A 23,673-nucleotide genomic window follows, 5' to 3' on the forward strand; every position below is an offset into this window, starting at 1 on the left:
ATATTTTTTTTTTTCCCTGATTGGTCTACATCCCACACTATACAAGTTTTGATACGGGCTGCCTCCCGATCCACGTTTCCAGCATATCTGGAACAGTGTCTCTATCATGAAGGTACAGATGCCTCCCTCATTTCAGAGTTGCGGCCTAGTGACCAAAGCAGCTAGTCAATCAGGTAACGTGACCCCACTAATATCTGTGAATGTTATGTGAAGTGTCTGTAGCAGACTCCATTTCCTTATGTTCGGTTGTCTGTACCCCCTTGTTCGTCTCCCGAATGACTGGTGTGTGATCCCTTGTTATGCCCCAGTGAACACCCACCTCCCCTGGCTGTTAACCACAAATTGACACATTCGCTTTAATGCTTTCCCTGAGTGGCCACCATTCATATAACCAAACGCACGTAGTCCAGTGCATGGTTGCCATTTTGTATCCCGAACGCAGGCAGCGGTACCTAGTCGTCTAATGCCTGGAACTGTTTTGGCCTCGCTTCTCTGCAAACCTGTGCTGGTACCGCTGCCTACCCCACTTCCCGACCAACTAGAGGAAAGGCGTTCGGGAAATAGGACCTACCGAACAGGTGGAGCATTTGCTCCATAGCAGCCAGGGGGAGCGTTTGTCAGTGTTCGCACAGGAACCCCCGAAAGCTGACCGGCCATCCTGCCCAATCCTCTGGAACTGTTTTGGGCTATCACCTTGTGGCCGGTAAGCCAAATCTTTGCTCCAACATAACTTTTGTTGAGTTATCCTAACTGGAGCTCAATTATATCTCAAACACAAAGGCTCTTGGGAAATAAACCCTTGTGTTCTTGATTTGGAAACCCCATGCTAGGGGCAATGTATAAAAACTGTGTGTGGCAGAATAAACTTCAGTTGTACTCCCAGAAGTATGTCGCCCAGTTTCTGGGGAGGATGTGGGCTATTTACTTGGCAATTTCTTGTTCCTGATTTCTAGTCTTGGTGATCCAGCAGAGAAAAGTCCCTGCCAGGACTAGGGCTCTGCTACAGTGTCCACCATTGAAAATCCTTTACCTGCGTCTTGCTGTGTATTTGGGACTTTGGGATCCTAATTATTAGCAAGATTAGGGAGTTGTGCGTGGATAAATGAACTCTACAACTCCTTATTGCTCCTTATTGAGATCAGACCAAGGTATGTTTGAGAGAACAATAGGAGCACAAAAAACTTCCTCCAAACCTATGCAACAGTGAGAACCCACCTTCAACTTCAATGTTTGTTTTAAAAACCATGTTGCCTTGCTCAATTTTTTTTTTTTCTCCAAGAAGTGATGGAATAGTCATGAATATATAGATCCTGGGAAAGGATGTAAGCGTGAAACCAAAATAGTCTGTGCAATAAATTTTCATCCTAATGACAAGAGTGTGGTAGTGCTCAAAATTCCTCCTCCTCAAAATAAATATTTAAACCTTCACATTTTGGTTAATTTAATTTATATCCTGGGAGAAATCTGAAATTAGTTTGTAAATGCAAATCAAAGATATATTCTTGAATGTTTAGGAGAGAGAAGTGTCATCTGCAATTATGCTGATCTTATAGTCTGCAGATTTTCACACAATACCCTTCACATTTGTTATTTCTAAGTGCACCTTCTAGTGGTCCAATGTGTCGCATAAACAACCAAGGGTCATTTTTTTTTCCCTTACTCACGTCAGACCTCACACCCATTGAGATTTTCACTGTCAGAAAATTAGAGGGCTTGGATTGCTGATATAAACTTATTAAGGAGCCTGAAGTCAACAAGAACATCCCATAGAAACCTCAAATTCATATGATCTTTTTTCGTCAGCAAGGTTTACTAGCATAAACTTTAGCCCTTTACGATGACTTGGATAAATTAAGTTTATTATCCTTCGACTAGCATCTAGTGCTTTGCTGTTTTAGATGAATCCCACTTAGTCCTGATGGACCACATTTGTCTATTGACAAAAATTATCCTGTAAATCTTAACAATCTATGTTAATGAGAGAGATTGCTCTAAACCTCAAGCAACGTGTTGGATTCTAGCTTTCCTTTGGCAAAATTGCAATATACGCCTCTAGCAATTCTGTTGTGAACTTACATCTTTGGAGCATGAACTTGCAAAACTTCATAAGGTGTTGGGGCTATTAGCTCTTTGACTTTTTTTTTTTTTTATAGAGAAAAGCAGAGAATCCATCCGGGTTAGGATATCTTTTTGTTTTTCAATCCTTTAATGACCTTGTCATTTTCTTCTATAGTAATATTTTCAAATAAAGCAGAAGCCTTATCCCCCTAGAACTTTGATAAGTATACTTCATCCTTGAGCAGGCAAAAAAACTTTATTTATTTATTTATTTTTATTCTTCCATCATTGATCTACCAACTTAAAACTATAGAGTGAGCAACTGATGTTTGCAAACTGCACTGCAATCTCTTGCCTCGACTGCTAGATCACCGTTCTTTCTATAAATTCCTTTAATATGTCAAAATGTTTCTCCCTTAGTTATTTTCAAGTCATGAGTCAGACATATTGGCTTTCTTGAAGAAAAACCTATTAACTCTTCTAAGCGTTCTATGAGCAGGCTAGAAATTGTATTTAATTCTGAAAACTGAACAAACCACATCCCGGTCTATCACAAATGCGAGAACAAATTCCGGTATTCACAATTTGCGATTCAGTCTGGGATCCCTGGATTTCAATATTACAGACATCTTGGGAGGCAATGAGGAATGAGACCAAATTCACGTCTTCCCCCTCCAAGATGTCCTTTTTTTATGTTAGCCAGCCAGGTTTATAATATGCAGGTTCTTAAGGCCAATATTACCAGATTGGGTGCTGGGGAGATTAGCGGAATCAGGAGTAACCAGAGCTGATGGAGAACTCAATTGGATTCCTGAGTCCATCCTATCCAACTTGTCATTGATTCCCCCTAAAGAGGATAGAACCGATAACAAAACAGTCTTTGGATTGGAAGACTGGCCACTTCTGGATCCCTCTCCAGCCCCGGTGTTATCGGTCTGGGTATTAAGTAACTTATACAGTTCAACTTTCCTGGCCGTAGCCGGATAGAGGAGGTTTCTTTTGCGTAATTCTGCTGTGATCCTCGGAATGGTCCAGGATCTATCTGGTGTACTGGGGATAGATAATTACTCCCCTCCTTCAGGTAGTTGCGACATACTAAAATTAAAAAATAGGTTATGTGGGGTCTTTTACCTATACTGGCTGGCTAGCTACTGCCAAGCAGCAAAAATAATTACCTCTAATAGTGACAGGTGACGCCCTGCTAATTGCCAAGCGGCTTGAGAGGTTCTATCTATGAGTTGGTGCAAGTGGGATATGTGGCCACAAAACGTTGTGGCAGGGTGACTGCCTCTCGGTGATATGTGCAAGCATAAGACAGGATGGGAGTGACAAGAGAGGCCCTTACTATGCAACTATGATTAGGCCCGAGGGGCGAACGTATGAGGATGGGTGATGGCCTCGCGGGACCACTAAGCTAAGGCATGAAAGGCCTGGAAATAATTACCATTAGAGGCCTCCTAGACCTATAAGCCAGTATGAACCTATACTAAGAACCATAAAGGAGTAGGGAGGTATGAACAGGAAAAGATTGACATACCCGGTGAACAAATCAAAAAAGGATCAGGATCAGGTGAAACAGCCTTCTGTAATAACCTATATTGTATAGTTCTTTTATCCATTATACCAGGGCTTGACAAATTTGCTTGGAATCTAGGAGTCCGCTAAAAAGGGACTCTATAGTCACTAGAACCACTACAAATCAATAGCCTGTCTGTGGCCTTTTCAATGTGAATGCTGCCTTTTCAGAGAAAAGGCTGTGTTTACATTGCTGCCTACTAAGACCTCTAGTGACCGTCACTCAAATGGCCACTAGAGTCCTGTGTCAGTGCTCTACATGGAGGAGCTGAATGTTACCCTTAGAGAACCTGCGTAATATCCTCCCAATGCTTTCCTATGGGAAAGCATTGGCTTAGCTGAGATCATTAAGATCTCCACTATGGAGGTGGGACAAGCAACAGCGAAACCAGCACGGCATGGGGAAAAAAGGATAAGTAAAAACACCAGTCATGTGATCAGAGGGGGGCATGTACCTAAACAGACACACACTCTCTGACAGACATACATACATACACACAGATATACACACTTTCTCTAATGCTCTCTCATTTTATATTTTTAATTCTAATCCAATCTCCCTACCTTTGGGAGAGCTAGGTGGACTTTACCTGGCGTCCAGTGGGGCTGCTATTCCTGGGTGCAAGGGGGCAGTTTTCCTGCAGCTCCTCTCTGCTCCCTCGTGCTGTCTGCAGTGATGAAGGGGGCTGGATGATGTCCTATTCCGACTGCTGGCATCATTACACAGTGCGAGTGAGCAGAGAGGAGCTGCAGGAAGACTGTGCCTTTGCGCGCTGCCCCAGCCTGCAACCTCCATACCTCCCGTGCGGGTGGGGGGTGGATAGGCGGTCGGCCACAAAGCTCGCTGGGCTGGACGACTCTATGCTCCCGTGGGTGGCCGGCTACACAGCTTCCTGAGCCGGCCATTGTTTGCACAGCTGGCCACTTTAGGTAAAAGGCTGACAAATCAAAGATGCCAGGGCAAAATTTCTAGTTGCCATGGCGACCGGGTGCCTGGGATTTGTCAAGCCCTGCATTATACTATAAAGATACCTACTGGTATAATACTTGAGAAAAGTGGAACGGACCTCAGTGACTTGAAAGGAGACTTGGATGGCCTAGTACCTTGTAATGTAGAAGAATAAACCTAAGGACCAGAAACGGAGACCTTGAGTGGCCAGAATAACTATAACTACTAACCTTATATACACAGTGAATTGCGAATGGTTGGAGTGATGGTGCTCAAATGCTGAGGGCTTAGTTGAACTGAAATAAACAATGCATTTAAATAAGTCTCTGAGCATGAAAGATTATTGTATACATATAAGCCCCACCTAAATAGCCACAAAAAGGCTTAATGTAACCCCAGTTTAGTAAGGGGATAACCATACCTATAGTATGGAAAAAATGAGACCTGATAACAACTTGAATAACACAATTTTGAGGTACCTAGAAAAGATTGTGTATTTTAAGATTAACTATTGAAGCGTACCATAATTAATAAGCAATTATATTGTTGCAGTTAATTAATAAGCAATGCGCTTGTTTGATCTAAACAAATTATCCATTTCAATTAGCAGACAAAACTCTAAAATATTTACCTGCAATAACAAAATTGACCACCAGAGGCCGATATTTAAACTAGCAATATATAACCAACAGAGAAACGAACATTCATATACATATGTTTAACCAAATGCTGAAATAGGGCGTTCGGTTAAAAATATACGAATGGCCCATGAGATGGGCTAAGTTTCGTATACAACCAAACGTTGCGAAATAACAAAAATCATACGAAACAACAGTTCTGAGAATATGACCACTAGTCGTTTGTATGCCGATCAAAGCGTTCATGCGAGTGCTCCCGAAAGCCTGCCAAACCTAAGTGAGCTCGAACAGGCTAGAATTAGCCGAAAGACTGTAATGTAACCCATGCGTTCGTATGGCCGCGAGCACATGAGAGAAATTAACAGAGATGCATGAATGAGAGTTAGAGCCGACCTCGGATGATGCTGAGTGCCCGCGACTGAGGTGCGACGGGCAGCTTTGACTTATGGTTTTCACTGAAACAGTCAGCGATGCGAATGAAGAGGTGCTGATGTCCTGTCAAGGTTCTGGAGAGTCAGGAAAACAGCGAGATAGATGACCATGGGCTGCAGGACTAGGTAGGCATTTCCATGAGTTGCAGGTAAGTAAATGGCGATTTGTACGGACCGGAAGTCTTGGTATGCAAATCAGACCTGAGACTGTAGTGAGGAAGGGTCTGGCGCTCCTTAAGAAGGGAAACAAGCCCCTCCCACAACTACAGGCCTATATATATATATATATATATATATATATATATATATATATATATATATATATAAATATTTGTGTACGGGATTATGGAAGGGGCGCACATTAAACTGTGTGTAATTTTAATATATGAGAGTCGGTTGAGGTGTGCCGAAACCGACGTGAGGTTAGGCCTGCAAAAGAGGGCCCACCCAGGTATAATGATATATGAAGAGGGTGTGGTGGGAGGGAATTTCCGAAATCGTCGCAGACAGGTGAGTAAGGGGATTTGCTGGGTTTAAATAGCCATAAAATCCCTCCCACAATTTCAGGCATACGCCTTCTATTTGTGTATGGGATTATGGAAGGGGCGCACATTAAACTGTGTGTAATTTTAATATATGAGAGTCGGTTGAGGTGTGCCGAAACCGACGTGAGGTTAGGCCTGCAAAAGAGGGCTAAAAAGTGTGTGACATTTATTAAACATAACAAAACATTTAGACATATTATAGAAAGCGAGCCTGATTTCTATCTGGATTTGGAATGAACCGGTTGTATGCCGAGGACTTCCAGCGACCCATCTTCTCTACAAGATGAGTTGGAACTGGATGACTTGAGGCTGCTGTGGCGGCCCTAACACGGAATGAATGTACCGAGAAGGAACTTCGGATTGAGGCCAAGACTAACAAACAAGGAGCGAATGTATAGCATGAACTGTTTGAGAGATGTGGCAAAAATTGTACGAGCAACCATTATAATCGGAACGCATTTAGTATCTTGAACCACATACAATACTTACACATAACGTAAGCCGTGGAGTACGTTTGCTTAGTATTAGTGGACAAATCTTACCTGCATAGACTCTAACTTCAGGCATGATTGATACCTTTTTTGTCCTGCAGAGGAAATCTGGACTGCGTGTTCTTTTATCTCAACCGTTACGTTCAAGCAAGGTCCGACTTCAGGACTTCGGAAGTGGCTAAAGCGGAGGAAACTGCAGGGGAACTTGAGACGTCAGGGGTTAGTGTTTATTAAAGATAATACGATACCTGGAGCTAGTTCTTGTAGCATGCTGTGAGGAGGAAGGAAACGTAATAAGTTTAAATTATGCAAAACTCAGAAGCTCATTGAGCTTTCTCGTGTAGTAGAGCTGCTAGCTAATGGGAACCAATAGGTGAAGATAAGGACTATCCCGTAAGAGTTGAGGCCGTGCCAGTAGCCCTGTGTTTGAGAGAAGCCCTACCTACGATTTAGGCCATGTGGACTTGTACCATCTAAGCGCGGCAGGGTATTAACCTCTTGTGGAAAAGCGTAACCTGACCGTACACGTGCGATTACCTGCATTAAACCATAGCGAAAAAGGACTGTAACAGGCGCCTGATGAAACTGCCGTGACGTGAATCGAAGAATAGAATGCAAAGCCGTGACCCACCGTAGGGAAATGTTTGCACGAGAGAGGAACCTGAAGAGGAGCTTTGACAAAATTTGAAGACGATATGTGTTCGTATAGCAAGAACCCTATAGCAGTTACTTGGTAGGCATGAGATCGTGAAAGATTGTACAACAGGATGCACAAGGTGTTACGCCTTAAATTAAAACAACCGGCATGACCGAAAGTAACTCCCGATGGACTACTTAAGCTTACATAAAGAGAAGCGTGAACAACGACAAATGCGTGACAAATGAATTGACTGCGCATGGAGGACCCTGTGAATGTCAGGCGTGCAGACAAGTCCCTAATTAGTAGATTAAGGATTCGAATGGTATTTGTTTGGCCAAAATGGAGGCGGAGTGATGCCTCGATGTTCGATATGAAACAAGTGGGAGTACTGTTCACCCGGTCCCATCAGATCGCTAAAGCTTATCCTGCATTGCTTGTATAAGCGACGCCGACGCGAAAATTGAGTGATAGTATGAATCGATAAACGGTAATTTAGAACTCAATGTACCAAAGTGCCCCCAAAACGTCGCGAAGAAATAAACGGTAAATCCGTAATACATGAGACCGGAAGCAGTCACTGTGCGTCACTGCAGCGCCTGGAGGACCCGACGATGGTCCAAAACGAGGCCAAAACTGTACAACGTGCAATGTGGAGGGCAACGTGAGACCCAACAAACCAATATGACTGAATATAAGTAAGAAATGCCTGAAACAAGTTGTAGGAGGAACCGCAGGTCCTGGTGTCTACTAGCTTGGCCTGGGCACGTAGTGTACGTGGTACCTAAGGATCGCCAGTGAGCGACAGGTTGGGGTAATATATATATATATGTATAAATATATATGTAGGTATCCTCGTACTGCTAGAACTAAGCATCTAGCAAACCCATCGCCCGTAAGAGATAACGTATTGAAAGCACCGGAGTAGCCGAGTACGATAGTTCTGAAATACTGTTTTGCACCAATGTAGGAGTATGTAACGCACGATCGAAACTAAGGCGGGATATAAAGCGCTAGGATACCTGAAGCGTTTATGGGATCTAAAACATAGCGATTATGCTTGACGGGTCTGGGGTGTGCCGCCCCCCCCCCCCCAGCTTACTAGGAGCGCGAGCGTGAGTGCGTGTGTGCTGGCCGACTAGCTAGTGCCGCGATGCGGCGAAACGATTACACTAGGTTGGTGACAGGTGAGGCCCTGCTAGTTGCCAAGCGGCTTGAGAGGGGTATCTATGCGTTGGCGTGAGGGGGTAGCGTGGCCACTGAATGAGGTGGCGGGGTGTCGGCCTCTCGGTGACAGTTAAACATAAGATAGAATGGGAGTGACGGATGAGGCCCTCTCTATGCCACAATGCGAGGCGACTAACTATGATTTGGCCCGAGGGGCATAGTACCTCCGAGTATGAGGATGGGTGTTGGCCTCGCGGGACCACTAACCTATGGCGAAGAAGCCAGGGGGAAGAACAACTAGTGGACACCTAGGAACCTAACAGCCAGCAGTTGCTAACTAAGATGGAAGGGTAGTTAGCGAGAGAGGACATAACCTTGAACGAAACGTGGGTGGTAACGAGTGAGGATCGTACGGCTTGACTGAAACTGGGGTCCAGACGGTCGGGACGGATAAACTGGAATGCGTTTATGATGGTAATGTAGAGCCCTCGGGGCTCGAGGTGCCCAAATCGTGGCCCTGATTTGAAACGTAGTATGAATAGACATGAAAATTTTTATTTTTTTTATGTACAAACGCTGATCTTGTACATAGTACAGTTAAAAAACGCGTACTTACCTTTGCCGAGGTTCGCATACCAAAAGCGCGACGGGAACTTAGACGCACGGGTCCAGTAACAGAAGTGCCCGACTGCGTAGGAGTACGCCGGGTTAATTAAATTAACGCAAGATGCTGCGCTGACCGAGGGGAGCATTCACTCCGTGTACTGAAACCCTCTATCAAGATGTTATTACCGTGAATGCGCAACTGTGTACAGGCGATGGGCAGACAATGGGAGAAGGGGTGTGGGGAGAAGAAGGGGATCACCTTCCCACCCAGTATACAGACAGTGCAACTGTTATACCAAGACTATCTGTATGCAGCGTGTTTGCGGCTCCGAGTCTGTGCCTTGCAGGTAGCACAGAATGAGTCTAGTAGTATTCTAGGCAGAAATGAACTAAGGAAGGACTAGTATCCGCCTCAAACAGCCCCCCTGTGAGAACGGACATAAGTAAAAAGGAATACCACTAAACGAGGAACAAACGTTTCAAATGGGAAACAATCATAACCGGTTATGCGGGAACGACGGTGTTAAGATACTGTCAACTAAAATCACAGCTTGACTAAATCAGACAAAATGTTCCATTTGAAATTAGCCACGGACGATGACTGAAAAATACCAGGATATTGGCCAACTATCTGTCTCAATGTCAGGACTACCCTGAGCAAAGTGGGACCCTAGGGAATTATGTTTCCACAGTATTGCAGAATTTATTTCGTAACCACGACTAGTCTACATTCCCAGGGTCCACTGTACAATGCATGACTGTTGCCACCTTCTGGTTCGGGGAGGATCATCCCATAAAAGCTATAGAGGCTGTAAAATATAATCACGGGGCTTGCATTCTAAACGAACCTGAGCATAAAACCACCTACAGCTGTGCATTGTATACCGCCGGCGTGCTGGAGGTGCAGCGGGAGTGCTAAGTGACGGCTCCCCTGGTCTGGGGAGTGGTATTGATACAGTTGAATAAGATGCAAAACAGGCATGCACAGGAGATAGGGAAAGTTTAAATACATCCATTATTTCAGCGAGCTAATTATGAAGTGTTTAGGAGACAGAGGTTAATGGAGTTACATATTACGAAGGGTCAGTGCACCACCCGCTGATAATCCACGTGCAAGATAAAGGGGGAAATGCCTACTTCAAATATTCACCCCCTTAGCCTACCTGTCTGCGCTACTTTACTTTGAATTGAGCAAACAGCTTGTCACAGCACTAGAATTCACTGCTTAGTTGATAAACCTCGCAAATCTGCTTTCCGTAACGTCATCCCTCCAATCAGTGACAAACTATAGCTCCCATAAACCCTATCCGCAATGGTTGAGACAAATGGGAGTTGCAGATTGTATTTGGTGTGAGTAGAAATTATAGAGTGCCTTAATTTTATCATTTACAAATATATGCCTGTTTACCACAGTTTTTTGTTTTTTTTTGTGATTATTAATGACTGAAAGTGACTTGATCACCAGCAAAACATGTAAACGACAGGATTATTTACACTGTATATATCATCAATTGGTTGCGTTCGAGATAGCATAAAGTGCACGGAAACAAATAAAACAAAGTTCACAGCCGGTTAGCGTGGACCAAAGTACACGTGGAAAGCTAGATCGACCGAGTGTTCATGCAAACGCGAATGGCCGGCCGCTGCGCAGGGTAACTCATACCGACGAATATTTATGTGTGCTGAACGTATGCAGAAAACGAAGATTAATTCGAAAGGACTCACGGTTTGGGCGAACCGCCGAATGGCCTCCATGCGGATGAAGGATACTCACGAAAACCGGCGGGCTGTGTACGAGCGTCGCGGCAGATTGACGTCAGAGGTCTGTGAAAACGGAAATGAAAGCGAATTTCCGAAATCGTCGCAGACAGGTGAGTAAGGGGATTTGCTGGGTTTAAATAGCCATAAAATCCCTCCCACAATTTCAGGCATACGATATATATATATATATATATAGCTATATGCACACCATTTCACCTTTTATTTGCTGTTTAGTGCATTCAAAACCTAGACCAGGGGTAGGCAACCTACGGCACTAGTGCCATGCACGGCACTCGAGGGTACAAGAGCCAAACAGGCTCTGGCCTGTCAGGAGTCCCAGTGAAACTTAAAATATCTGTTAATATGAAAAGGTGGTGAAGGACAATCCTCCATTTATGCATTGCAGCACGTAGAGGAAGTGATCTCAGATCACTTCCTCCCAGCACTTGTGAATAGGAATCCACACTGAAGTAGAGCAGCCCACAGCCTCCTGTTGCAGCTTCTGTCCTTGAGCTGTACCTGGCCAGCCTGGACCCCACTAAAACCCAGGGAAGCCTCAGAGCTGCAGAATAATCCTCCCCTCATACAAATAATACAAACACACACACAGTCCGCACAAACACAACACCACCAACAATCCACATCTGGTTGCAATAAACACACTCCTGTTGCTATAAACATACCTCTGGTTGCTATAAACATTAAGCCGGTTGCTGTAAACATTTCACTGGTTGTTAAATATTTTTCCAGTTACTAAAAGCATATCACCGGTTGATATAAACATATCTCCTATTGCTATTATCATGTCTATGGTTGCTATAAACAAACTCCTGTTGCTATAAACATACCTCTGGTTGCTATAAACATTAAGCCGGTTGCCATAAACATTCCAATGGGTATTATATACATTTCTGCAGTTACTAAAAGCATATCACCGGTTGAAATAAACCATAGCTCCTATTGCTATTATCATGTCTCTGGTTGCTATAAACACACTCCTGTTGCTATAAACATACCTCTGGTTGCTACAAACATTAAGCCGGTTGCTATAAACATTTCACTGGGTATTATAAATATTTTTTCAGTTACTAAAAGCATATCACCGGTTGATATAAACATATCTCCTATTGCTATTTTCATGTCTCTGGTTGCTATAAACATATACCTGGTTGCTATAAACACACTCCTGTTGCTATAAACATACATATGGTTGCTATAAACATTAAGCCGGTTGCTATAAACATTTCACTAGGTATTATACACATATCTTCAGTTACTAAAAGCATATCACCGGTTGATGTAAACATAGCTCCTATTGCTATTATCATGTCTCAAATTGCTATAAACATATATCTGGTTGCTATAAATATATATCTGGTTGCTATAAACACAATCCTGTTGCTATAAACATAGCTCTGGTTGCTATAAACATTTCACTGGGTATTATACACATTTCTTCAGTTACTAAAAGCATATCACCGGTTGATATAAACATATCTCCTATTGCTATTATCATTTCTATGGTTGCTATAAACATATATCTGGTTGCTATAAACACACTCCTCTTGCTATAAACATACCTCTAATTGCTATAAACATTTCACTGGGTATTATACACATTTCTTCAGTTACTAAATGCATATCACCAGTTGAAATAAACCATAGCTCCTATTGCTATTATCATGTCTCTGGTTGCTATAAACACACTCCTCTTGCTATAAACATACCTCTGGTTGCTATAAACATTAAGCCGGTTGCTATAAACATTTCACTGGTTGTTATAAATATTTTTTCAGTTACTAAAAGCATATCACTGGTTGATATAAACATATCTCCTATTGCTATTATCATGTCTATGGTTGCTATAAACATATATCTGGTTGCTATAAACACACTCCTGTTGCTATAAACATACCTCTGGTTGCTATAAACATTAAGCCGGTTGCTATAAACATTCCAATGGGTATTATACACATTTCTTCAGTTACTAAAAGCATATCACCGGTTGATATAAACACATCTCCTTGTGCAGGGGTAGGCAACCTACGGCACTAGTGCCATGCACGGCACTCGAGGTGCCTTTGCACGGCACTCAAGGGTACAAGAGCCAAACAGGCTCTGGCCTGTCAGGAGTCCCAGTGAAACTTAAGATATCTGTTAATATGAAAAGGTGGTGAAGGACAATCCTCCATTTATGCATTGCAGCACGCAGAGGAAGTGATCTCAGATCACTTCCTCCCAGCACTTGTGAATAGGAATCCACACTGAAGTAGAGCAGCCCACAGCCTCCTGTTGCAGCTTCTGTCCTTGAGCTGTACCTGGCCAGCCTGGTCCCCACTAAAACCCATGGAAGCCTCAGAGCTGCAGAATAACCCTCCCCTCATTCAAATAATACAAACACACACACAGTCCGCACAAACACAACACCACCAACAATCCACATACATGCACACAACCCCACATGCAGCCTCTCACATGCAATACCCCAAACAGCCCCACACATACACACACTACCAAATACACAATGTGACATATCCATCCACACACAATTCCACAAACAGCCCCCATACACAGCCCAAATTCATAGGTATTATACATGATACCACAAACTATTAATGAACATATACAATATAATAGCTCATATACGCACAAATACAATGATACAAAGCAAATGCAGTATAAATAACACAAGCAGAATATGGCAACATACACACCTCAATTTAAAGAAATAGGACCGGCACGCTACAGGACATCACAATCATATTTTGGCACAGTGCTGCTAAAAGGTTGCCTACCCCTGACCTAGACACATCAAAGCAGAGACAATTCCATATAAACAGTGTTGTGATCAACGTATTCCATGCATGCTGTATTATATCAAAACCATATCCTGTCTTATTCTCCTTTTACCTGTGAATGGGATTATACTTTCAATGTAATAATTTAAATTATGCAGTGTCTATAATTTTGAATTACAGCAGAGTGAGGAGTCTTCTTGTTGCTCTGTACTGTATAGCATTCATTTTGGAATAAATAAAAATTCTAATAAACACATGCGATGATACTGGTGGAGCTTTGTCAAAGTGTTCAGGATCTTAAAAAGTGGTGGAAACTTCTAAAATAGAGGCAACCAGTAGTCCAGTTAGAGAGAGAGAGAGAGAGTTTTTTATTTTTTACATTTTTGTTTTTATACAACTATTTGAAAACCCTCTGTTTCTCATTTCATAACAAATCGTTAAATATTTGTATGTTTTCAATACCAGTACAATGCGTTTCGTGTATCTAGATTCTTGTTTGTGGGTGTAAAACTGAGTGGCGAGCCCATTAAACCTTCTCAGTTTAATGTCAGATTGTGTGCAGAGGATTTGTATTCTCTTTGTGTTGGTTAGAGGAAGCAATAAAGAGCACCCGTAGGCTGAGAATTGATGCCTATTCAAAAGCAACCATCCCTGATGTTGGATGCACATTTGAAGTGAGGAGGTTATTAGATGATATATCCCTCTTTGTAATACTCTCAGGCTATCCTTGTCATGTAGGCTGGAAGATTGTGCACTTGATAATTTGAAAGTGTATTTTCCATATTATTAGTGTAGCTAAATTGGAGACAGAATAGTTCCTTCGTGGGCCAATTTTTTGTTAAACTCCTACAAATCAGTTTGACAAACTGGTAATGGAAACCATAGACTCCTAGCACCATATAACCATTACAATGAGTGGTAGTAGTTATAGTGCTTAGATTGTCCCTTTTAGAGAAAGGGATCAATCAACAAGTGTTGTTCATCCTAAATGTAGAAATACTGGGATTTTTTTGTACTATTGAATGTTTTATTATTCTATGCCTCATATGAATATGCCCTAATACCGTATATACCAGAGTATAAGCCGACCCGAATATAAGCCGAGGCCCCTAATTTTACCCCCAAAAACTGGGAAAACGTATTGACTCGAGTATAAGACTAGGGTGGGAAATGCAGCAGCTACTGGTAAATTTCTAAATAAAATTAGATCCTAAAAAAATATTAATTGAATATTTATTTACAGTGTGTGTATATAATGAATGCAGTGTGTGTGTGTGATGCAGTGTGTGTTTGTGTATGTGTTGCAGAGCCTTGGTGGGGGGTGGGCATGTTTATTATTATTATTTTTTTTAATTATTATTTTAATTTTTTTTGTTATATTATAATTTTTTTGTTATTATTTTTAACCCCTTCAGGACGGAGTCAATAGTGCACGTTCTGATCAAAACAAAACGTAAACAAAAACTAGAATTTGCGCTATATGTCTGTTCACCCGTAGTTCCCCTCTTTCAAATTATATGCACACTTATTATATATCATTTTGTTCAGGAGAAACAGGGCTTTAATTTATCATTAACTTTTCATATATGGAACATAATTTATTATGAATACAATTTTAAAAAAATGTGAGAAAATAAGATTTTTAAAAAAAAAAATTTGCATTTCCGTCTGACATTTTAACTGTGAATGTCATAATACTGTTTTACTGCACAAAAAGGCACATATTTGTAATCAGTGATGTGTCACGAGTACAACAGTACCCCCCATTAACAGGTTTTATGTTGTTTTGGAAAGTTATAGGGTCAAATATAGAACATTCCATTTTCAAATTGAAATTTTCCAGATTAGTAATGTTACCTTTGAGACGGTGTGGTAGCCAGGAATGAGAATTACCCCCATAATGGCATAGCATTTGAAAAAGTAGACAAGCCAAGGTATTGAAAGTGGGGTATGTTTAGTCTTTTTTAGTAGCCACTTAGTCACAAACACTGGCCAAATTTGTTTTTGTGTGAAAAAAAGGAAAAAACGAATATTTGGCCAGTGTTTGTGACTAAGTGGCTACTACGAAAGACTGGACATACCCCACTTGCAATACCTCGGGTTGTCTACTTTTGCAAATGGTATGCCATCATAGGGGTAATTCTCATTCCTGGGCTACCATACGCTCTCAAAGGCAACATAACCAATCTGGCAAATTTCAATGTGAAAAAAATGAAAGGCAAGCCTTATATGTGACTCTCTAACTTTCCAAAACACCATAAAACCTGTACATGGGGGGTACTGTTATTCTCGGGAGACTTCACTAAACACAAATATTAGTGTTTTAAAACAGTAAAACATATTACAACAATAATATAGACCATAAAATTGCCGTTCGCTTGTAAAAAATTTGAAAAACTTCACTTTTACTTAAAATATCATCGTTGTAATACAATTTACCAGTTTGAAATACTAATATTTGAGTTCAGCGAAGTCTCCCGAGTAAAACGGTACCCCCTATGTACAGGTTTTATGGTGTCTTGGAGAGTTACAGGGTCAAATATAGTGCTTGCAAATTAAATTCTCTGCACTTTCTCCCTGTGTTGTCAGGCATGTCAATCAAATTTGAATTAATCAAATCATTTTTTTCATTATTTGTATTTTATATATAGATAGATATATATATATATATATATATATAGAATGTCATTCTAAGTGTATTTTGTTACCGATATATATATATATATATATATATATATATATATATTAATAACAAAATACAGTTAGAATGAAATTACATATGCATATATAATTTATCTAAAATTTTGTTTCAATATTTTATTTATTTTATTATTTTAATTATATGTATTTATATATAATATATATGTACATATATTATATATATAATATATATACATATTATATATGTAACGTCATTCTAAGTGTATTTTAATATTAATATATATACTTATATTAATATTAAAATACACTTTGTATGACGTTACATATATATAATATGTATATATATAATATATATATTTAATTTATTTTTACACATGTTTTATTTATTTATTTTTACTTTCCCGCCAGCAGGGGGACTGTCTGATATTTCAAACAGTCCCCCTGCTGGCAGATCCATAGCCAGCTATAGGGGGTCATGTGATTGCTCTTTGAGAGCGATCACATGGCCCCCAGGGGCCTCATTTGCCGGAGGGGGGCTCCCTGGGCTGTCAGGCAGCCCTCCAGAAGAGGATCGCGGCGGAGGAGAGTACACCTCATCTCCTGGGGGCTTAAGCCGTTACGACGTACCAGGCCATCGCAACGGCTTTAAAGCCCATTTAATGCAGGACGGCATGGTAAGTCGTAACGGCGTTAAGGGGTTAATATTATTTTATTTTATTATTATTTTGATTTTTTTCGTCCCCCCTCCCTGCTTGATACATGGCAGGGAGGGGGGCTCTCACTCCCTGGTGGTCCAGTGGCATTGGCAGTTCAGTGGAGGGGGCTGGCAGAGAGCGCTTACCTTTCCTGCAGCTCCTGTCAGCTCCCTTCTCCTCCGCGCCGGTCCGGTCAGCTCCCTCTGCAAGTCCCAGTGTAAGTCTCGCGAGAGCCGCACTATGACCCCGCGGCTCTCGCGAGACTTACAGTGGGAGCTGACAGGGGAGCTGACTGGACCGGCGTGGAGGAGAAGGGAGCTGACAGGAGCTGATGCGAAGGTAAGTAAATGCTATCTTTTGATATTATATATATATATATATATATATATAATTTTTCATTTTATTTATTTTTTCTCGTGTGCATGCAGTGGTAAATTAACTAAATTAAGCTAGTATTCATTGACATTTTAGACCAATCTTTTTGAATACATTCTGTGCAAATTTGCTCAACTTGGCCCCTGCCTGAGCTCGGCTGTCGCATTGTTTACCTAATGGGTAATCTAGGTCTGAGTTTGCCATGGGTTCTTCAAGCTTGCAGTGGCAAGTATTTTTTTAAAGGCTGGCTAGTAGCGTAGGACTTGAAATATTAAGCCCTGATATATTTACACCCTGTGTTTTCCATTTTGGCTCTAATGAAAGAAGCAATTGTAGATGATTTAAGAGGTTGACCTGAATATGCGGTCTGCACGTTATATTTAATGGGATGTAAGTGTTATTTAGTGACTAAACAAACACTTGGGTGATTTTTAGCTGCACTTTGTTTATTTCTGATATTCTATTAGATTTTAGCTCCACCTTTTCTCTGTTTCTCTTTTTGTTTTACATTATATTTAATGTTACTGTATTCCTTCAAGTTCTGAAAAGCCACTTGCAGAGAACGAGAGTACATTATTTTTTGGGAGCAGAGCTACAGAGTTGCTAGGCAGCTTTTCTTGAACTTCAGCTTAACAGGCATTGCAATTTCCTAGAACAATTGGTAGATAGATGGTATTTTTGAGATTACTGTTCCGTTAATGCTTGCATTGGTGTGTTAAATGTGCAGTTCAGAATAAAAATCTTGCATGTCATTTGTGTTGAACACCATACAGCTTATTAGATATTCCTAACCAGTACACCGCAGACAGTCTGAATCGTGGAGCTTGGCTAGAGCACACCAGGGAAGTACAAAATATGCATTGCTGTATTCAGGAATTCACTGTTAAAACTAATTGGATGATCATTTGGGATGTATTATGTGATCTAGTCAATGCTTACTCAGTCAAACATGGATTATTATAATTACTTTTTTTAATTTTATACATATATATTTTTTTGCGCAGATATTAAAGGGACTCTCCAGTGTCAGGAAAACAAACCAGTTTTCCTGGCACTGCAGAATGTTGCAGTGAGCCCCCCCAATCCCATGTTGCTGAAGGGGTTAAAACCCCTTCAGTGACTTACCTGAATCCTGTGCCGTTGTCCCTCTGACAGGCAGCCACTAGAGGAGATCATAACCCTGCATGGTAATAATTGCAGTTCATAAAAACTGCAATAATTACACTTGCAGGGTTAAGGGTGATGGGAGTTGGCACCCAGAGCACTCCAATGGGCAGAAGTGGTCTGGGTGCCTGGAGTGTCCCTTTAAGGAAATCCTTACATTAGCTTTCCGTGGCCCCCCCCTTCTTTTTGGTTAATTTGACCTTTGAACTATAAAACAGAGTGTGATTAAGATAAATAAAAATATATATTATTGTTTCGCTGTACTTAATCATTCTCCTTGTTTTCAATTTTCATATGGGGTTTTGGATGATGACACTCCCGAGCAAGCCACTGGCTGCCATTCTGTTGAAATTCTGTTGGCATTAAAAATGTAAAAAAAAATAAAAAAATGCTAAATTAGAGGCCAATCATGCTCAGGATTCTAATTAGATGCTGTCATCTAACTCTTGTTGTACAGTGGATGATATATGCCTGATGACAATACATAATGAAACGGACTACTGGAAGATGCATCCTTTTAAAAACTCGCCGTGTGGCAAACCTTTACACTGTAACACTGCATTGTAAAGTTCCTTATTGAGCTGGATCTAGAGTGCTTACTGGACAGCTCAATGCCAAATATGAATACCAAAATGGGACAGAAAACTGGGGTTTGGAAACTGAAGATTCACTGAAAAATAACATGGCAGGAAATGCATGGTGTTATTATGCAAACATTGTCATTGCACCTTTAGTGCTAAAATAAGCTGCATTGGTTGCTGTAATCGGAGTTGTCCCTTAACAATACTTGGAATCAAATAATATTATGTAATCCAAAAAATCTGGGGAAAAAGAATAGCTAGTACTTTAGGTAAGGGAAGGTAGAAAACCCATAGTAGTGGGACCGCAAACTGGTGCACAGTACGTATGGAAATGACCCCATGTTTCTTTCTGCACATTGTTGGGAAACCCTATAGGCCAACTGCAGCTCCAGACATCAAATAAAATGGATGGGACTGACAAGGATTCTAATAGCTGCCATATTACAGCTTCTATCAGCATATTTGTAGCCCTGTGCAGTGTTGCCAATTGGGCTGTGTACAGCTTTCACCTGAGCTGATGTGCATGTGTGCAGCGATGACTCAGGCTCTTAGAGAGCCAGAGAAGGGTTGGAGAGATTTGCAAGGTGTGTGCCCCACCAGCATTTGTAAGGACAAAGATTGAAGATTGATTCGTTCTTAGAAGTGTGATGAGTGAGAGGCAGACTTACAGCTGCTGCAAGTTTTGCAAAACCTTACAATTATAATAAACCAACAAGGAGCCTGACAGCGCACGCACTTGTACATAAGCCTATACAAGTTAGGGTGCTAGATAGGTTAAATTAAAGGAAGTGGCATTAGTGGCAGATGATTGAGAGGGTCTGGTAGGAAGACTGAAGTATTAAAGAACATGAAAGGTTTTCTTTGAAACATTGTTAACATTGTTTTTTGTGCAATGAGGGAGTTTGCTCCAGTAGAGACTAGCAGGGCCACCATCAGAAATTGTGGGGCCCCTAACACAGCTCAAGGTCTGGGCCCCCGGGTGCCCGCCTCCAAATACCACCCACAGGAATACACACACACACACACACACACACACAGACACAAAAGGACACAGACACACACACAGAAAGATACACTAATACTGAAACTGACATACCAACATATACACACACACACATACTGAAGCACATACAGACGAACAGACATACTGGCATACAGACATACACATACATACACACACACAGATATATACGTACACAGATACATACTGACATACACAGATACATACTGACATACACACAGACATACACACACACTGATAGATATATACATAGACACACACACACAGACCTACATACATACTGACATGCATACTGACATACACACACAGGCATACATACATACATACATACATACATACATACATACATACATACATACATACATACATACATACATACATACATGCAGACACATACACCTCATTTATCAGCCACCCTCCTTTTACCTTTAAGTTGCAGGAGGGTGGCTGGGGGTGATGGGAGCGGATGCCTCTCCTCTCCTTTTTCCTTTGCTCTGCTCTGCTTCTTCCCCCGCGCGGAGTAAGCTGGAAGGAAGTGACCGTCCATCACTCCCTCCCAGCAGCACTTGCGGTGTAGCCGCATTTTTTTTTTTTAAAAAAGGGGCCCGGTCGCGCAATTACACGGACGCAGCGCTGACCGGGCCCCTGCAGATATAGGGCACATCGGGTGACTGTAAATGCTTGGGCCACCTGATGGGCCCATGTGCAGATGCACCTGCGGCAGTTTTGCCGCTCCACGTGGGGCCCGGGCGGCCGGGCCCCCCAGGCCCGTGACAACCGTCATGGTTGTCACCCCCTGATGGCGGCCCTGGAGACTAGACATTAGAATGAGGAATTTCAAAGTAAGACCTATATTAGTGGATAGGGGAAGAGTTGTGTAGGGAGGTGATGGGAGATACGCATTTAAATATAATCGGAGGCAGGCTATCAAATACAAAAAACATTGCACCAAACCTATTCTTTTAAAAAATGCATTTTTATTTAATATAATTTAAAAAAAACAACTTTATAACCCCTAGTGACACACTCACTGACAGACATTCACTTACACTGGCAGACATTCATTCACTGACAGCTGAGCACACACAATTACAGACAAATACACACACCGGCAGACATTCATTTACTCACTCACTGACAGACGAGTACACACTCACTCACTGACAGGCACTGCTGCAGTCAGTTTGGGAATTGCTGTTCTAGACCGTTCTGTCATCCGTAGCAATTAGAATAAACACACACGGCAAACATTGTTTGAAATGTCGTTGTGATGGGTCAGCCATAGCATAAACAATCTTACCACTTGGAGTAATTCAATTTGTACAATTTAAAAAAAAAAAAAAAAAAGTGGATTTATATGTTCTGTTTTGTGCAGAATGTGAGCGATCCCTTCCAGTCCAAGCAGGATGCAGAATTGCTGAACAAAGTACAGGTTTTGGAAAGACGTTGCAATGAATTGAAAGCAGAAAATATTTCACTGGTGAGATCAGTTACCTTATTTCTCATTATTTAATATTCTTATGAATGTACTTAGCACGTATACATATGAATAATCACCGACCGTTCCCTTCTGTATTGTACACCCTAGTCATCATCTTTACAACCATATACATATTTTGTTTTGTTAGACCAGTATTTTACAGTGTTTACCTGAAAGCCCTTAATTTATTTTGGTATGCGTTTTTAAAATATTGTTAAATCATAATTTTCAGTAATCAAAGTGTCATTACCAAGTAATAATTGCCCTATCATAAAAGATAAGGCTAAAAAGTGTGTATTGGGAGTTTGAGATTAGGTTATTGGAGGTGTAGGATTAGAGGATACCTGCTTTCAAAATGCCGTGGATTATAATCCACATGATCCTCAACAAAACTGTGAATGGTGGAAGTTAGCCCACAGCAACTACAAGACAGGTACCCTCTAAGCTCCCTAACCTTAAAGGGACACAATAGGCACCCAGACTGCTAAATATCATTGAAGTGGTCTGTGTACACTGTCCCTGTCCCCCCCCCCCCCTAGGCCTGTAATGTAAGTCACTGCAGTTTTAGAGAAACTGCATTTTTTTCCCCAGACAGCCATTAGAGGCGCTTCCAGGATTCTAAAGAACTTTAATTTTTAGTCCTCTCAACGACCCTGGACGTCCTCACTCTCTGCACCAGGACATCCAGTGTCAATAAAATCCCAATAGGAAAGCATTGAGGCAATGCTGTCCTATGAGGAGGGACTAATGCGCTCACCACACATGCGCATTATGTCCCTCCGTCAGATGGCTTTGGAGAAGGTGGAGCGCTGAGGGACATCAGTGCTGGAATTGGGTGAGTAAAAAAAGTTGTTGTTTTTTTTTTTATATTTTTAATAACCCTTTATATGCCGGGGTAAGGGCAACGAGGGATGGGGGTACGGTGACCAAAGGGCACTAAAGTGTTTGGAATGCATATTTGTATCCAGACACATCATTGATAAACTGCATTGTAGATCTTAATAGTACTATAGTGCTTTTGCCATGTGATGGATGCCCTTTAAAATGGTATTTTAGACACATTTATTTTTCTTTTTAAAGTGAATTTAAATGTATATGGACACTTTAGGCATTAGAACCATTTCATCGCATTTCATTGATTAGGGCAGGGACAGTTCCCAGACACTAGAACCACTTCAATGAGCTTAAGCAGTTACATTGCCTACAGTGTCCCTTTTTAAGGTCCACATTTCACTTGCATAAACCATCTCATTTTATTTTTATCCCCTGACATAATGTTTCTTTATTTATTCTACAGAATTGATATACAAAGTTTACAATTTCTGAGCCATAATGAATGGAGTTACACACTATAACAATAAATGCACTTTACAGAAATAAATTAACAAATGCAAAAATGTTTAAGGGACAACTTGTATGCATTTTACATATTTTCGCCTAAATAATTAACTAAAATATTTTGTATGCACTACTTTGCATATTTTTGTTTTTGAACATATTTTATCTTATATTCTATCTTACCCTGCCCACCTTCCCTCATTATAATATACTTCTTTCTTTCTGACTCTTGTGCAGCTTCCCTCCTTTCTAAATTAGTGTTTTTAATACACAATTGTACATGTCAACGGGAAGCACAGCAAAACTTTCTGACCGTTGTAATTCTGCTAATAGCTGTTATAAAAAGAAAGCTTATAACAAACCTACCAGTACCAAGAAGTCACTCTGTGCAAAACTGAAGCTTTTCAGAGAACATTGAATGTTCCTAATCAGACCCAACACTTCATGTTCCCTAGCCTAGACTAAAAAGATCCTGAATGACCAAGATACATTCTGGTGGGGGCAGAGCTAAAGGCTGATGATTTAAAAGAATTACCAATAAAATGATGCATCTTTCATTAAAATTAAACTTGCCTCACTGTTTCGCTGTTTATACAGGTAATCTTTGTACAGTTTTATTTATGTTGTTAATTTTCGGTTTATTCGTTTTGTTTTAGTGTTTAGAATTTCCATTTTTTTGTTTGCAGATAAGGTAATTCCGTG

General features: G+C 41.0%; 1 protein-coding gene across 1 annotated transcript in view; it reads left to right on the top strand.

Annotated features, from left to right (window-relative positions):
* The window catches only part of TSPOAP1 (TSPO associated protein 1), a 153,323-nt gene that overhangs the window by 47,685 nt on the left and 81,965 nt on the right, over nucleotides 1–23,673 (top strand). Inside the window, exon 2 of the mRNA XM_063450071.1 lies at nucleotides 21,529–21,633. Within this exon, the coding sequence (XP_063306141.1) occupies nucleotides 21,529–21,633 (105 nt within the window). The remainder of the gene's footprint in view (nucleotides 1–21,528; nucleotides 21,634–23,673) is intronic.

This window comes from Pelobates fuscus, chromosome 1 (genome assembly GCF_036172605.1).
Source record: "Pelobates fuscus isolate aPelFus1 chromosome 1, aPelFus1.pri, whole genome shotgun sequence".
NCBI lineage: Eukaryota > Metazoa > Chordata > Amphibia > Anura > Pelobatidae > Pelobates > Pelobates fuscus.